Source organism: Chionomys nivalis, chromosome 13 (genome assembly GCF_950005125.1).
Source record: "Chionomys nivalis chromosome 13, mChiNiv1.1, whole genome shotgun sequence".
NCBI lineage: Eukaryota > Metazoa > Chordata > Mammalia > Rodentia > Cricetidae > Chionomys > Chionomys nivalis.
In genome coordinates, this window is record NC_080098.1 from 58973849 (window position 1) to 58991295 (window position 17447).

The following is a 17447-nucleotide window of genomic DNA, read 5'->3' on the forward strand; positions in this document are numbered from 1 at the left end:
TTTCCAACAGTTGTATTAGCATCCATGTCTTCCTGTAGATCTAATCATGTGTTCAAGGGGCTAGGGGAAGAGGTGAGGCGAGGAACCAAAGAAGGCTGGGAAGGAGATCCATCAAAAGCAGGGAAGTGACCATGCTTACTTTGTTTCTCCGTGTAAGATGGAGAGAGTACAGTTTGTGTCAGGTGAGCAGGAAACAAAAAAGGGACTTAACTAAAATGAGCTCAGTTTATATGGGTAGATTAGATGCATGGCTGGATGGATTAGCATTGATGGATGCATGGATGGATTAGCTGCACAGATTGATACATGACTTGATGGATTAGATGCACAGCTGGATGGATTAGATGAGTGGCTGGATACATGGTTGGATGGATTAGCTGCATTGATGGATGCATGGTTGGATGGATTAGCTACACAGATTGATACATGATTGGATGGATTAGATGCATGGTCGGATACATGACTGGATGAATTAGATGCATGGTTGGATACATGGCTAGATGGATTAGATGAATGGATGGATACATGGCTGGGTGGATTAGCTGCACAGATTGATACATGACTTGATGAATTAGATGCACAGCTGGATGTATTAGATGCATGGCTGGATACATGGCTAGATGGATTAGATGCATGGACAGATACATGGCTGGATGAATTAGATGTATAGCTGGATATATTAGCTACATTGCTGGATTCATGGCTGGATGGATTAGATGCATGGATGGATACATGGCTAGATGGATTAGATGCATGGACAGATACATGGCTGGATGGATTAGATGCACAGCTGGGGGATTAGCTGTTGGGTTGGATACATGGTAGATGCCTGGATGAATGAATATGACCAAGTAAGAGAGTCTTCTTGCAAATAAGGGAGAATCTGGATGTCACAAGAAATCCAGGAAGACAGAAGATCTAGACCTATCTAGGGACCAAGTTAGGTAATCCAAGAAAAGAAGCCAGAGACTCACCTGACAAGCTTCCAGTTTGTGGATCAGGCCTGCTATGCTGGGAACTTCCCCAGAAATGTCTGGTGTAGGAAGAGAAGGGAGACGAGAGTGACAAGCTTGTGGGCAGGTTCTCTGAAAGCTGAGGAGGACCAGGAAGCCCTGGGAATGCCAAAAGACCCAGGAGAGGGTGAGATGGCAGCCTTTGTGTCCTTGCCAAGTTTGGGGAATTCGCAAATAGGAAAAGCAACAAGAAAGGAGAGAACACAAGAGACGTCACTTACTTAAGGCCCAGTGGGAGACACTGAACATTTTTCCGTAAACGCCAACAGCTTGATAGCTTCAGACAGCCAGATTTCATAAACTTCCTGCAGGGACTCCTCCGTCATTCCTTCTCATTGCCATCCTCCTCCTCATCCAAGCTGTTCTTAGAGCACGGATTACAGCCTGCTGTCTGCAAGGGGCATTGGCTTATCTTCATAGCCTCTCATATCTTGAATGCCTCACTCTCTGGCCTTTCATCTGCTGTCTCCCTTCCCATCTATTTTTACCCTTGCCATGATCCTATCATTTTGCTGCTGCCCATCCCCCTTGCTGTCCTGCTCTTGCCATTCCTCCCCTATCCCCCCCACACAGGGCCTCTTCCGTGATCTGAATAGTGCTGTCCTTTCACAGGTGGATTCCCACACAACTGCCATTTTGGGGTTAGTTCTGTCTCCTGCTTTGTACCAGAAACCTGAGTATCAATCCCAGACTCCTCATCTTAGCACACAGAAGAGCCACCTCACCTGTTGGCAAGCCTGTCCCAGATGGAGCCCAAGAACACAGTGGGTCTCTAGGCTTACTGTCTTCCTCAGGGTGACCTAGACAATAGATATGCTTGGTCTTTTCTGGTGGGATAGCTGAAGCGATTAACCCTTTCCCAAGAGGGTAGTGTCTTCTCCTAACCTGACTGAGACCCTTTCATTCTAAGAATTAGTGACTTAGAGGTGGTTTTGACTGAGCCTTGACTTTGGACGCAAGCTCTGTCCATCAGCTAATCCACACAGGGTCATCTGGTGGTTCCTTCTTCTTAGGGTGCCTATGGCCAATAAGAAATGGATGAAGATAATGGTATAGACACATTGTGGTTTTTATGAATGAGGTCCATTGATGATCAAGAAATGAATCCATCTGTACCCACTTGTTAAACTGTGAGTTGACACTTCATGGGGTCACCTAACTGATTAGGCTGGCCACCAAAACACAGCAACAGTAAAGGTTTATCAATGTGCTATCACCAAAACTTAATTCAAAACCAAGTCCAGGTGTTTTGAGAAGTACTTGCCCTTGTACCTTGTAACTTTACTGCCTTGGTTCTGAGCATACAACGTGTATTTTACACAGAACGTACTGTCTTCATGCTACATGCTACTCAGGAATGCTGTTCAGGGCTCTCAGCTTGGAGCCAAGGTTGTCCTGTGTTCAGAACTGCGGTGTTTCCACTGCGCAAACATTTCTGCTTATAGGAACAGTGGTTTAAGTACAGAAAAGGCAGCTTTTAATGTCTCCTGCTATCATTATCCAGCAAGTAAATATCAAATTAGTTTATCTTTGGATTGGATTGTGGTAGAATTCCTGATTGCAAAAATCAGTTTGAGTTGCTGACTGGAGTCTTGTTAAAACATCATGAAATGTGGGCTGGCCATTGCAGGTTATCTCGTTGCTATTCCTTATGCAATAAGACATAACAGCTATTTGCATAGTATTCGCATTGCCTTTGCTATTTTAAAACATTTGAGGTGTGTGTTATGGTGTGTGTGGTGTGTATGTGTAAACATACACACAGATTATGTACCACATCGTGCATGTGGAAGTCCAAGGACAACCCTTGAAAGTCGGTTCTTCCCTTCTACCATCCACATGACCACTCAGGAATCAAACTCAGGTCGCCAGGCTTAGCAGTGAGCACCTTCACCCACTGAGTCATCTCAGCTGACCCTGTGTTTGGTACATAAGTAACCCAGGAACGATTTAAAGTGTATGGGAGGCTAGTCTAGGTTCTGTGCAATACCATGCCATTTTACAGGAAGGACCTAAGCACCCGTGGGCTTGGGCATATGTAGGGATGCTGGACCAAATCCCCCTTGAACACTAAGGGACACCTGTAACTGCCCTAGGAAATCTCCCTTTATCATTTCTGTTTTCACAGATAACTGAAGGGGAAAAGTGTGGTTTCATCCAAGGCAATCTGAATCTGTATGTAATTAGGAGATAAAGGTATTTCTGTAATTAGTACAACATTTTAGAGGAAGTCCAGGCGCACCAGGTTAGAGTCTGTGGGGTTTATCTCGCAGACCTGTGGTTAGGTCTCAGTCTTGCCACAAAGGCAATAGCTCAAGTCACCTCTCAGGAATTTACCCAGCAGCTGCAGACTCAGAGATAAGAGTCAAAGGAAGCCCAGACTTGAATGAGCAGGCAGAGGCATTTGAAGGGTTTTCACTGGCACTGGCTTTCTGGGAGCAAGGTTTGGTTCCAGAGAGCTTTAAAGCTGTGTTCGTGACTTGGCACCAACTCTGTGGAAGGATGCCTTTTTCATCTCATCTAGATGTCTTGAACAGCCTTTCAACAGGGGGTGGGACAGAGTCTGGGGAGACCCAGGCAAAGGGACCTTTTCTGCTCAGGCAAGAATAAGGCAGACATGATTCAGTAAGTGGGACCTTATTGCTTAGTGATTTTCCCACTTTAACACAGATTTCCACATACTTTGTATATGTAATTCACCATAAAATATTGCAATATGGTGTTCTTAAATGAAACCAAGCAGACTTGTCATAATAGATATTGAAATACAGAATGGTAATGCTGATGATGATAATGTAGGTTAATCCCAGTACTTAAAAGGCAAGCCTGGTCTACTTAGTGAGTTTCAGGACAGCTGGGGCTATGTAGAAAAACCCAGCCTCCAAAAAGTTAGGAAACTAGAAGGTAAGGCTATTTGCAGGACTGGGATGGGGTTGACAGACAGATATGGGAGGACACACGGAGTTCCCATTTGGCCTGTGGGGAACCTGGATGGAGTGCTTGAAAACTGGCTGTGGCCTAGGGCAGTAGTCAAGAGCCTGGAAGTAGTCCTAATGTAGTCTGTGGCTCAGCATGAGGCTTGACAGAGTAGTCCTAATCCACGCTTGGCCCCTGTGGCCTTCAGATTCTTGGACGTGTTTCACTTGTTGGCTTTAGGGTTTTTTTTTTTTTTTTTGGTTGATGTTTGCGAATTTGGGAATACGTGAATACAGGTTGAGCATCCCTAATCTGAAAATCCATAGCCGAAATGCTGCAGAGTTCATCACGCTGGTGCTCAAAAGGTTTCAGATTGTTCAGGTTAGAAAGGCTCAGCCTCTATGATTCTGGTTTACAAAGCAAGAAATGATCCCAGTTTGGGAGCAGTGAGCATCACACAGAAAGCCCACCACCTGAGAAAGAATAATTAGCCCCTAGACTGAAAATGTTTAGAAGTGTTTAGGTTTGCGATGTGCATTGAGTGCTGGTACCCAGGACAGTTCACTGGGAGAAGAGGAGAGGCTGGAGTTCTGTCTCAACAAGCTCCACCATGTGGGCAAGTGTTTTTCACTTTTCTGCATTGCCTTGATTAGGAGTGGCGAGGTTCACTGGAGAATGCTAAGGTGTGGTAATGTACCGTACTCAGGCATGTGGATGCAGAAATTTGCAGTTTAAAATGTTATGAGGATATGGATTTGTGTGTGTGTTGGCATCTGTGAATAAGGAGGTTTTGAATTTTGTGGTCCTAATTATCTTTTTGAACTGTTCACGGAAAGGGAGGGTGCAGACCAGAAGAAATAGTTGTGCGCTTTCTGCTAAGACACAGCAGAGGGAAGGCCAAGCCCATTATGAGACTCTATGCCGTGCAACATTTCCAATTAAGTTGAACTCATTCCAAATGGCCACTCTCAAATGCTCCTAAAACACAAGGCAGACAAAGACGCTCTTAAGAAAGCTTGTCAGGAAGTGCCTTTTCGTTGGTTTGGGGGTTTTTGAGACAGGATTTCATGTAAGGCCGAGGTTGGACTTAGTAAACTCTTGATTCTCCTGTCTCTACTTCTGGAATACTGGGATTATAGGCATGTGTCACTAAGCCAACTTTGATATTGAATGAGAAAATTCTAAAAACTGCTCCTCTGATGTAAAAGCTGTGTTTTTATCTTCCCTGGTCTAGCCTTTCACACACACACACACACACACACACACACACACACACACACAACGCTATGCATACATGCCCAAAGTCTAAGTAGTCTCTATTTCAACAATTTCAGAATAATTTGAAGCAGATTGCTCCAGTACATATTCAACTATTCCCACACCTTTGTAGCTTCATGAATGCTGACAGAGCCTCACCCCAACCCTCCTATCTCAAATGTACCCCCTTTCTGCTTCAGAGCCCACATACTGAGCCGACCCCCAAGTCAAGAACATCTGGGGTTAGAAAAACACGACCAGGCAGGAATCACCTCTTCTTTAAAGACTTTATTTGCCACGTTCATCCTTTTTCCCACCAATGCTCATCCCATCAAATCCATTCATGAACAGCTGGAAGCAATGTTGGTGCAGCCCAGACAGCTGACTGACATGCCTACCCCAGGCCAGAGCATCGTACAGGCATCAGTGGGTACCATCGACTCAGCCTGGAACTGCAGAGGGAGGGTCCGGCCAACTCCATCTCCCTGATGGTTTCCCTTGAAAACACTGAGCACAGTTGCATTTCTTCTCCTGTATCTTTTAAATACCTTTTAAAATTCTTTCTTTTTTTCATTTAATAATAGAAAACAAAAAGTAAAACCTTCTATAATTTATAAGCTATCTTTTGCTATCTAACATTATATATAAAATATAGACTCTGTTTTACTTTATAACACACATCTTTTCCCTTTGATAAATAACTTTAAAATATCTAGTATACATGCCTTGACTTTTTATATATACGTTTGGTTTTATACATATACATACATATATACTCACATTTGTAAAACAATAAATATACCCTTGACAGTGACAACCAAACCGATGCAATTTTGGTTTTAGAAAAAGGAAATGACATACTATAAAAGCACCAGGCAGCAAACAAAGCCATAATTGCTAGAAAGTTCTCCCTCCCCTAAACAAGGAGCAGGGCAGAATAAAGAGGCAGGGTAGGTCATGGGCTTTTGCTTCTTTACCTGGGATGTCACTCAGCACTACAAATAAGCCATTGCATTTCTTAGAAGCTATAGGGCTCATTGGACAGCCTAGCCCTTGTGGTGGCTGCAGGGGACAGCAGAGAGCTGAACAGGGCCCAGGAGACAACAGTGGTGTGGTGGTGACTCCGTGGCCATGATGGCTTCCCTGCTCCAATGGCCCAGGCAAGCTTTGATCCCTGCACTAAGCATCAAGCATTTCATCTATAATGTTCTTTTTATCACTCTGTTCTCTGCTGGTGTAAACAAAAGGTTGCAGCAGATTTGAGAGTATTCAGTAGTGCAACATGTCAGTAGCCTGGAGGAGAGCCAGAGGCTTCGTTGGCTCTCTCAAGAACTCCAGCAAATAAGACCCTGATGCAGGGGAGAAAAGGCCAGTGGGGTTGGCTACCTTCTCTTTACTGATGCCGCCATTCACATTGCCAAGCTCCAAAGAGACCACCAACCTCTCACTTTTACAGAAGTACAAGGTGGCGTTAACAGCTCTGCAGAGAAGTTCTGGAAGCCCCAGCTAAATTCGGAGCATGGCCCAGGGTGGGCCAGCAGAACAGCATAAGCTGAAGACCCTAGAGCCACCCTGCAGACTCCTGAAATGGTCCCTTCACCCCCTTTACTTGCCCAAAGGAAGCAAACAGGATGATCTGGCAGGTGCTATTTTCTCCAGTGTCATCACCCTGCCAACTTCAGGGATTTGGTGGGCAAAGGAAATCAGCAGTGGGTGGAACAAGAGTCATACGCTAGTCAGGGTCAAGCTTCATATCCAGCCTGGCACAGCAGGCGATGGTGGCAGAATAGGCCTCAAGTCCTCCTCAAGTCCTGAGTGCATCTGACTCTGTCTCCTAGCCTCCATAAAGGCACAAATTTAGAGATGACCCTTCCGCCATAGTCACAAGGTTTTTGAATACTTCCAAGACACAGCTGAGGGATGGGTGGCAGAGAGCGTGCCTAGTATTCACAAAGCCTTGGGTTCTGTCCCTAACACACACACAGTCTTGTAGCATGTTTGTAAAATATGGGTGTATCTGTCACAGCTCAGTGAATACTGTCCGGTGCGGGTCTGTGCTCTCACCCTGGCCTCTCTATACCTAGCCAGACTGTCTGGATGAGCCTCCCTTCCCTGTGGTAGCCCTGAAGGGGCAGGTCAGTCAAGAAGAAACTGAGGCTCAGAAAAATGGGCTTCTCAACCTTGAGTCTACCACGAAAGAAGGAGACAATCGTGGCCATTACATTTTTCTCTGGGATTTCAAAGGAAGAACCTGGCAGATGCCACCCTGATGTCCTCTCATGTGTATTGGGTTGACTTTCTCCTCAGGGCATCCTTAACAAAGCCTAGTTCCCACTGGAAAAAGAGACAGATCAGAAACCTAATTTATAGCCACAGGTCAAGTTCAATAGCTACAGTCACTGGACAAGAGTGTTTGACGGAACGACGCACACAGCTTCAACCCAAGTCCCAAATTAACCCCGAAGCCCTGCTTCCTGGGAAAAGACGTCTTCCTATGTTACACTCAGCCCCCCAGCAACAAAACCCAAGGCCATCTATCATAGCCGACAATGCTTAGAAAGTTCCCAATGCCCAGGGTGGCTGAGTCATTCATAATTAAAAATCAACATAGGAAATCCATCTTAAAAGAAGCTGAGTGACATTTCCACTTGGGAAGGGGAAGATCAACCAGCTGCTTCTGTTGGCAGTTGTAATTGTCAACCTGCTGGCAGGACATCACCTTTGCATCCTGCTCAACAAGGAGAGCGTGGTGGATCTCAGACCACGCCTCTTACAGTTGCTCCTTGGGGTGGGAGCATGCTCCCTACAGGGCTTCATGAGAAATGCTTTTCCTGGCAAGAACAACAGAAGTACACATTGTGTTTTGCTCACTCATGTGGCTTTGGGCATGTTACATCTTCATATATACAGAGGGAGTGAGGCAGTACCCAATACTATTTTATAGATAATAAGATGATACACCTACAATACTCTGCATTCGGTGGGAAGGCCAGGTGACGCTGTACCTTGAGTGTCACAGGACCTGACACTGGGGGATGTGCTGCCAAGGAGACAAAGGACCTTTGAAGGAACCCCAAGATGCAATTTTACTAATGAGGGGAGAAGTCTTAGAGGAACCGACAGTAGCCACAGAGGAGTCCTAGACTCCAAACTTTGCAGATAAACCTGGGGCATTCCCAAACCCTTGCTTTAAAATCTCTGGGAATCTAAACTTTCATATATATCAAGAAGGAAAGGGGGAAATGAATAAAAAAAAAGCCCCAAACAGCTTCCATTCCACCAAGCCTTTAAACCATGTAAAAGAAATTAGGAGTGCCTGGGTTGCTGCCAAGACTTAGATCAAAGTCTGTTTGCAGAATGTTGTCAAAAGCAGCCTCATATTGCTGCAGCCGATCAAGAATCTGCACGGGGGACCCCGAGGGCTGAAGGAGCACTTCAGAAGCCCCTGAAACCATCTGTTGTTGTTCTGACATTCAGAGAAGCCCCTGCCTCTCCCTCCTGTCTCTCCCTCTACCCCATGCCTTCCAGTAGATACAATTTCAGTCTGCTTCCTCTTTCCCATGCTGCTTTCGAAGAACGCATATTCTTTCTGCAGCCCCTAGCCTCAAATGAGAGTTTGGGTTTTAGACCCGGCATGTTTATCACAGAGATCAGGGGCCTCTGGAGGGAAAGCCCCCAATATCATAGGGGAAGGAGAGAAACAAATTGAACTCTCAAGAACATCTACTTAGATAAATGACTTGGAAAAACGAACTCCATGGAGTCATCTACCATGCCCCAATTTTACCTTCAGTCACAGCTGTTCAGGGTAGCTAAGGGGGATTACTCCCTAGAGGGCAATTTATGAGAGAAAGAACCACCCCTCCAAAAAAAGTCTCTGATGTGGCCCTGTGCACAGACTCCCAGATTCAGCTGACTGACTTTACCATATTGCAGAAGGGTTCCTAGCAAGGCAACACCCGCTAGAAACCTCCTTCCTGCTAGAAAATGACCGCCATTCCACTGGTGTGTGGCTTCCAGTATGACGATGCCCAGGAATTACCAGGGAGGAGCACTGACTGTTCCAGGCAGACAACTTCCAAGGACTAGTCTATATATCCAGCCTCAAAACTACCACACCGGGTGAACATTGGCGAGGTCAACCGACAAAAAGAGAAGTCCCTGTTTTCAAACTGGATGTGACTGACCAGGCTCGAACTTTAAAGACTGATTTAGTGATGTTTGAGGATAGCAAACATTTTACAAGGGTGCGTCTGTAGGCTTGGACTCTGCCTATTTCTAAGCCAGTACTTGACCATCTCTAGTTTCACACGGAGGGTAAAATGACAAGGGGATCAGGAGAGGAAGTAAAAGATTGCCTCCCCCCCATGTGAACCTTCTCCACCTATGTATACCCCCTCCTGGGGATCTCAAGCCCCATTTTAGAAACACTGAGAATATTTTTTTCTTAATACATAGTCAAGTTTCCAGCTATTGGAATCCTGAAAATCAAGACCCAGGGTAAGGGAAAGAGCCCGACTCTTCTTAAGAGAAAAGGAGTCTATGGGCGTGAAGCGAATGGCTTCCTATCTAAACTTACAAACGTATTTCCTCCTAACTGTTTCTTCTGCTTGGCAGCTGGGCTTACAGCAACTCTGGGGCTGGGCTCGTGTTCCCTTCTTTTGGGGCTCGTACTGCAACACCCAGGAATGCAGGCAGCTACAGTCAAGCCCATGCTATGTGTGGCATTCTTAGCACTGCATAGAGAGTCTTGCGGCAGGACGGTTTGACTGCCACTCATGCTGGTTCCACCCCCTTCTGAAGTGGCTCCTTGAAGCCTGTATGTCATCTGGGGTCACCTCAGGGGTACAGATTACCACTTGTTTGCTCTCCATTACAGACGCTGCTTACCAAGTAAACAGCATTGAGCCAGTTAGGCCCTAATGCTTCCTAGGACACAAAGCAAGCAAGGAAGCCGAGCACTTTGCTAGCAAGTACTCTTCCTTCACATCCTTAAAGTAAAACACACAGTGGCTTCCCCAATGACAACTTTCTCAATAGCCCCACCCACCTCCTCTACATCCCTACACAAAAAAAAAAAATAAAAAAAAGCAAAAACAAAAAACCCCTTTGAAGACATTTGATGAAGTGCCCTCTCCTGCCAGTGGGGGGCGCTGACAGAGCCTAGCTCCCACTGAGCTTATCAGATACACAGCCTTGGCTTGCAAAGATGGCCACGACGGATGGATGAGGTAGGACGGGGGCGGCCCCTCCTTGCTTCTCACAGTAATGGACTACAGAGGTGCTAGTTACACCCCCTTCCTTTCACACGCCTTCCTGAATATGAAATCTCGGGCTCACCACCACCTTTGATTGGGGCCCTCTACCTAGGATGGGGACTACCTTCTTACGTGCCGCGCATTCATGCTGCCCCTCCCACAATCCCCACCCACAGCTCCCCTCTCCACAGTGCATTTCCCCCTAACTGGCACCATGCAGCAGGTCGAGTCCACCAGGTCCCAGTGCTAACAGTAGAGGGACATCCTGCTTCTGCGCATGGCCTCGCTGATCAGGTAGGCGGGGCTCAGCTCTGGCTCCTCGGTCATGATGGCAATGTTCTGCCACTCTCCAGTCTGGCTGGACCTCTTGATGGTGTCTACCACGCAGAGAGCATACAGGCAGTCGTCGAAGGTGGCGGCCATGGTGAGAGGCCGACCGTCCCACGTGCGGCGGTCATCCTGATCCTGGAAAGCCTGGCGCACTGCCTGCATCATCTTCATGGTGCCCCGCAGGTAGGGCGAGGGGATGTCGCTGAACGCCTTCTCGGGCAGCAGGGAGTTGCTCACGGATGTAGTGTCCTGCAACAGCAGCTCCTGCTCCGGGGCACTATTGCGCTGCCCGTAGAGGTCGGTGCCCACTGCCAAGAGCCGTCCTGCAGAGCCCACCACGGTCACATCCTGCTTGAACTCTCCAGGAACGTTGAAGTTCAGGGTAACGGTGCAGCACACTCCACCCTCCAGCACCATCTGGAAGGTACAGAAGTCGTCGCTGGTGATCTGACGGATACCCTTGATATGGTCCGTCTGCTTTACAAAGGTCTTGAGCAGCCCGTGGACTTTAACTGCCTTCTGGCCAGTGAGGAAGGTAAGCAGGTCGATGATGTAGGTGCCCACGGAGTGCAGGCCGCCACCGCCCATCAGGTCGTCGCAGCTCCAGTTGTACTTCTTGCCCAGCAGGCTCCCGCTGTGCACCTGAACCTCACACACCAGCAGCTCGCCCACATAGCCCTCCTCGATCAGCTGCTTCATGCGGACGAAGGCTGGCAGGAAGCGCAGCACGTTGCCCATGATGCTCATGAGCTTGGGGTAGTAGTGGGCTGCTGACATCATGCGGAAGGCGTCCAGCGGCGTGGCGGTGCGGTCACAAATGACATTCTTGCCTATGCCTGAGAAGAGCAAAAAAACGGTAGATCAGTATGTTGTAGAGGAGAGAGCCACCCCAGGAAAGCAGAGCCCTGTGTCCGTTTTCACACTCTTTCCTAACATATAAAAGTAATTCATCCTATAGCCTAGCATGTGCAAGGACCTGGGTTTGATCACTGGCACCACACACACAAATGCATCATACATATTTCAATGTTACTTGAATTATTCTTACCATTAAGCTATTGACATTGATCTAAAGAGTAATGCTTAATATACTATGTCGCCTGCCTGCGTTTAAAAATATACTGAATTTCTAAATACATAAAATGCCTTATTTGATGGTTTTATGTTGTGGGGAGCTGCGGGCTATGTTCCCTGCCGCCCCAGCTCCCAGCCGCCTGGCTAGCTTATACCCCAAAATAACGACACACAAACTGTATCCTTTTAAACACTGCTTGGCCCATTAGCTCTAGCCCTTACTGGCTAATTCTCATATCCTGATCAACCCATCTCTAATAATCTGTGTAGCACTAGTCTTACCTGGAAAGATTCAGCATGTCTGACCTGGCGCCTGCCCCAGCGAGGGGAGCTGCCCTGCATCTGAGCTCACTTCCTCTTCCTCCTAGCATTCTATTCTGTTTACTCCACCCACCTAAAGGCTGGCCAATCAAATGGGCCAAGGCAGTTTCTTTATTAGCCAATGACCTTCATCAGTCTTACAAATGTGTAAAGAATAAGAAATGTTTATTTGCAGCTGGGCGGTGGTGGCACACACCTTTAATCCCAGCACTTGGGAGGCAGAGGCAGGTGGATCTACAAGTTTAAGGCCAGCCTGGTCTACAGAGAAAGACCTGGGACAGCCAGGACTGCACAGAGAAACCCTGCCTTGAAAAAGAATTCATTGCTTACAAACTGCTTTTGAAATCTTTAGTTACACAGTATCTTTTTCTGTGTAAAATATATTTCACTAAAATTATCTCATAGGTAAAAGTTATTAAGTTTATATATTACATGAAGTTTTAATAAGGTTGTGTTCTTAAAAATAGCCTTTTCTAGAGAGGAAAGAGAATACTGTATAGAACCAGGGTATGTAAGTTCAGGTCCTAGCCAGATAAGGCAAGTCCTAACGTGAGGATGTGCTTCCTTTGGAGGAGAGAAGGCTGACATCGGGGTTCACACTGTACTTCCTGCTTCGGACCCCTGGGTCTGAGATACCAGGCACGAGCCTCCAGACTCAACCAAACGAGTCTTCATGGCACTCTGAAAGCTTTGTGGCTGAATAGAATCCTGGGGTGGGGTGGGGTGGGGTGGGGGAGGGACAGAGTTTAATTTGCATTCTGTTGGAATGGTTGGATCTGGTCACTGGCAATGCTTAGTTGAATATTTTTCTCATGCCATCAAGAGCCTGGCATTCATTCCACTTTAGGGGAGGGTAGTACCTGCTTCCTCTTCCATCCCCATCTGTCTCTGGATGGTCTTATTACAAGTAAGAATGGGCACCCTACTATGTCAGTAGTGGGTGTATAAATTATAGGGCATGGCAAGATGCCTCTTGGAGCCTTTTAGAGACTAAATGCTTCTGGGTCTGGAGTAGAAACAGATCAAAGGAAGAGAGAACCACAGAGACTGAGAATGTGGTTTATTCTGCAGAAGCCAGGAGCCTAAGAGGAGGAAAAACTCTGCTGGACCTGGAGAAACGGCAACCGGAGTGTAAGCACACAGACCTGCTAACCAGCCAGGTAAGACGTAAAGGGAGCTACTGACTCAATGCATGGCATGATGTATGTAGACCCTCGGCTGGAGATGTGGTCACTCAAGCTGCAGAAGAGAGAGGGACCCCAGGGCAAGGGGACTCTGATGAACCATAAGCCCAAAACTCACTTGTCCAGACTATGGGTTTGACAGAATCCTTGAACTCCTTAAAAAAGCTGAGTTTGTGGCAGGCCTGTAATTATAGATGCCTGAATAGGGGGTTTCCAGGACAAGGGGTCCTCTCATTTCCCCACTGGACAAGTTAGCCAAACTGAAGTGATTGGCACAAGGTGGAAAAAATCCACACAACAGATACCCATGATTGTAGTGTGAATTCTAATTGGTCTTAATAATAAAACCCAGAGTCAGATATCAGGAAGTGAAAACTGAAAGATCAGAGAAGCAGAGCAGCCAGCTGCTAGAGTTCTTTTTACCTCTACCAAATCCTCAGATGGAAGGGGGCAAGATCCTGTCTCCCTGAATCCTCAGATTGAATGCCATGAGCTCCTGTCTCTCCTGCCTTATATTCCTCTCTTTGTCTAACCATATCCCTTCCTGTCTCCACCTCCCTAGTGCTGGGATTAAAGGAGAGTGACTCTCAAGTACTGGGATTAAGGCTGTGAGCCACCACCGCCTTGCTCTGTTTCTCTTTTAGACTGAATCAATCTTATGTAGCCCATGGTGGCCTTGAACTCGCAGAGATCTATCTGCCTCTGTCTTCCTTCCGAGTGTTAGGATTAAAGTGTGTGCCACCACTGACTGGCCTCTGTGGCTAACTGGTGGCTAGCTCCACACTCTGATCTTTAGGCAAGCTTTATTTTTTAGATCACAAACAAAATATCACCACACATGATCTTCCACACGCACACTGAGTTGCAGCCCTCAGTGCCAGCATTAGGCATAGAGTGTGCCTGACTCTGCTTGCCAGTCCCATCTGGCAGTTTGGCTGTCCCTTCTGAGGATGGAGGCTCCAGCAGTGGGATGAGGTAATGATGGCTTGCATCACCAGCTGCCATCTCCGTGTATCACACAGTGTTCTGACAACAGGTTCGTGTTGCCAAGGACAGATGTGCGTGTAAACAGATTATCCCTACGATGATGGGTGACTGCCAACATCTGTATTACTCCTGTGGAGCATGGGTTCTGGCAGATGCTAGACCCAACCCAAGTTCCCCTGAATCAAACCATCTCTCTTGCACATGTGAATGACACTTTTGGAAATGTTTTCTAGTATGAAAACAAAACCAATCCACTTCACCACATATACCCCAAATAAGCCATGAAAGGGCACCTGTATAGATGAAAGGATCCCGAGGAGTGTTCTGGAAAACGGAGGATGAATATACACAAAATAATACCCCATCCCCAAATCTGTAGATAGATCCTCATGGGTACAGCATCCCTCCCATTGGGCTATTGCTGCATGCCGTGAGTTCCCACATCCAGTAAGATCCTCAAGGATATAAAGTTGATGTTGTCAATGGTATGGTCATACCCAGCCCTTGGTCTGCAGTCTGTGACAGCCGTGCTTTGCAGATGAGTTTTGGTAACACCTTTGTATAGTTATCCTTGAACATTGTAAGCAACTTCTAGAAATCAAAGAAAAAAATCCCAAACACAAAGAGTTGCTGCTCCGAAGGTGCTTTTAGAGAAAAAAAACCTGGGAACTGCATAGGTGACCAAGAATGGATAAGGAAACTGGACTGCAGCCTTCCAACAGAATAGCGAGCCACCACAGGAGATGGCACCCACGAAGACCGTTCAAGGACACGCAAGATGACTGCGAGGCAGTGGTGTGTGAATAGGCTGCATTCAACATGCTATGACGCCATCACCCTTGAAGGAGACAGAAGCATGCGTTGGCAGGGAACCCTCACAGTGGTTTACTCTTTTATTTTTATTTCAGTGGTGACTCTTAACTCTGGTCACTAGAGTTTTGCAGTCTAGAGGCTGAATGAGGGCTTGACACAATCATCGTGGGTACTCTCTCACTGAGCTGAAGTACTTCCAAGTCCAATTTTATCTGTTCTTCGTAGCCTGCAATGATCAGAGGGAAAAAATGCCCTTTTTTTTGGTTTTGTTTTCTACACTTAAAGGGGACAGGGAGACTCTACTCAGAGTGATGGGAAAGGACCCATATCTCTTGGACTCCTTGAATTTGCTACGTTTCAGAGGTTCAGGCTCTGCACATGCTCCTCCCCTGCCAGCTGTTCGACTCTCTTTGCATGTGGTCCTGGGGGGGCATGAAATACAAGGTCTTATGGCATGCTAGGAAAGACTCTGCCAGCGATCCAATGCCCTACCTCCCTTCCTTTTTTTGAGGCAGGGTTTGTTTGGCTAGGTTACCCAGGCAGAACTTTAATAGCCCCATTAAAGCTGGAAACTGTGATCCTCCTGCCTCAACTTTCCAAGTAGCTGGGATCAGAGTGCTGCATCACCAGAGAACACATTGTTTTGGACTCACCATATGCAGTCAGACTGACTGTGCCTTCTCTAAGAAAGGATGGGAGAGCCATTGCCACCACCCCATATCCTTGTGGCAGTATACACATGAGGTGTAATAGCACACCTCATAGCGAATGTATCTTCCCTCAAGGGCAGAGGACCCCGACCCTGGGAACTTCCAACAATCTCCTAGAATATTCACACGGTGGCAAACTCAACAAAGGCCCTTGGAACACATGGATTCCATCTCTCTGCACTCATAGGAAGGGCAAAGCAGATGAAAGGCCAAAGAAGTGGCTGAGAAGAGACATTTGTGGTTTTGCAAACCCCAAACATTTTGCGAACACTGGGAGAGTTCCATCAAAGTCCTCTGGTGTTCCCAGCAATGGGATCCGGCAGACATTCTGCATGCCCACTGCAGCTGGGACCAATGCTAGCCACACTGTGACCTCACCCCAGTGGCTGGGGACTGTTCTCACAGCTCCAAACTCAGCTGGCTCACTGAGACCTGTCCCCATGCCCAGAAATAAGTAGCTTGGGATACTGTCACATCTGTCCATGTGGTTCTGTGTGACCAAGAGTTAGTGGTAGAGAAGACATCTTGGTCTTCTGGGGAAGGCTTCTTGACTGTTTTTTTTTTCTTCATGGGCCTCTGTCCTTTGTAGAATGATGCAGACCTTAAGACAGGTCTTTGGAGACCTCTGTATCTAACCTAACTTCACTTTTAGGACTGGAACCCCCACCAACAAATAAAGTGAGAGCTACATGGTTATTAAGGAGAAAAATAGGACCCTCCCCCTGTAGGCACACGGCTGAAATGGGAGCCTAATGGATGGTAAACAAACTCTTGGCAGGAGGTGTGTGTGTGTGGGGGGGGCTCTTCATCAGAAGTAGAAGCTTGATGCCCTCCTAAGGTCCCTCACAGTTTCTTCCAGTCCGCTGAGTGTGTTTTCTGTCACTGGGCTAAATGCCCATGGCCTTCACAAGGAATCGATGCCACAGATGGAAGACTGTACGATACTAAAGCCATCTGTAAGCAGCTGTTCCCCTCGTCTCCTTCACGCTCAGGATCTCCAGCTTGTGACTGGGTTCTGACTCAGGTCTTGACCACCAAAGAACCAGAACTTCTGCGGGCCATCCTCCATGCAAATAGTGCCTACACATCCTAGGAACCTAGGCGAGGAGTTTCCCATGGACACTCTGGGAAGAGACACCTACATTCTGAGATCCCAAGGAGCAGGCAGAGGGTGGTGGCCACCCAGGATCTTCAAAGTACCCCAACTCCACAGCTACTGCCACTGGCATAGTTCCAGCTACGCACTCCCTTATCTAATCGGGTGGAATCTTCAAGACCAATGCCAGGTTCCCAAGCTTCTTCCTGGTCATTCCACTTGTGCAGACGGTCACTTATGATCTGGAAGTCCCAGGCAACTGTCCCAGCAGACTGGCAAAACCCCCAAAAGACATTCCACCAGATGGGGTTTCCTCCCTGTCGGAGGATATAGAGAAGTCATTTCTGAAGATAACTCCTTACCCTAACTTATACCTTGACTCTTGACCTTTTCTGCAGGTAGCACCTTATCCTAACTTATAGTTGAACCTCCAGCACTCCCAGACCCTGGGACCAACAAGTGAGGAAGATGGACAGGAGCTCCCAATC

At 47.1% G+C, this 17447-nt stretch overlaps 1 protein-coding gene across 4 annotated transcripts in view; it reads right to left on the minus strand.

Annotated features, from left to right (window-relative positions):
- Positions 1-5461: 5461 nt before the first annotated feature.
- Positions 5462-17447, minus strand: part of Gfod1 (Gfo/Idh/MocA-like oxidoreductase domain containing 1) — a 98446-nt gene continuing 86460 nt past the window's right edge. For all 4 annotated transcript variants that reach the window (XM_057787569.1, XM_057787570.1, XM_057787571.1 and 1 more), the window contains exon 2: positions 5462-11610. In XM_057787569.1, coding sequence (XP_057643552.1) covers positions 10691-11610 — 920 coding nt within the window. In that variant the 3' untranslated portion in view covers positions 5462-10690. The remainder of the gene's footprint in view (positions 11611-17447) is intronic.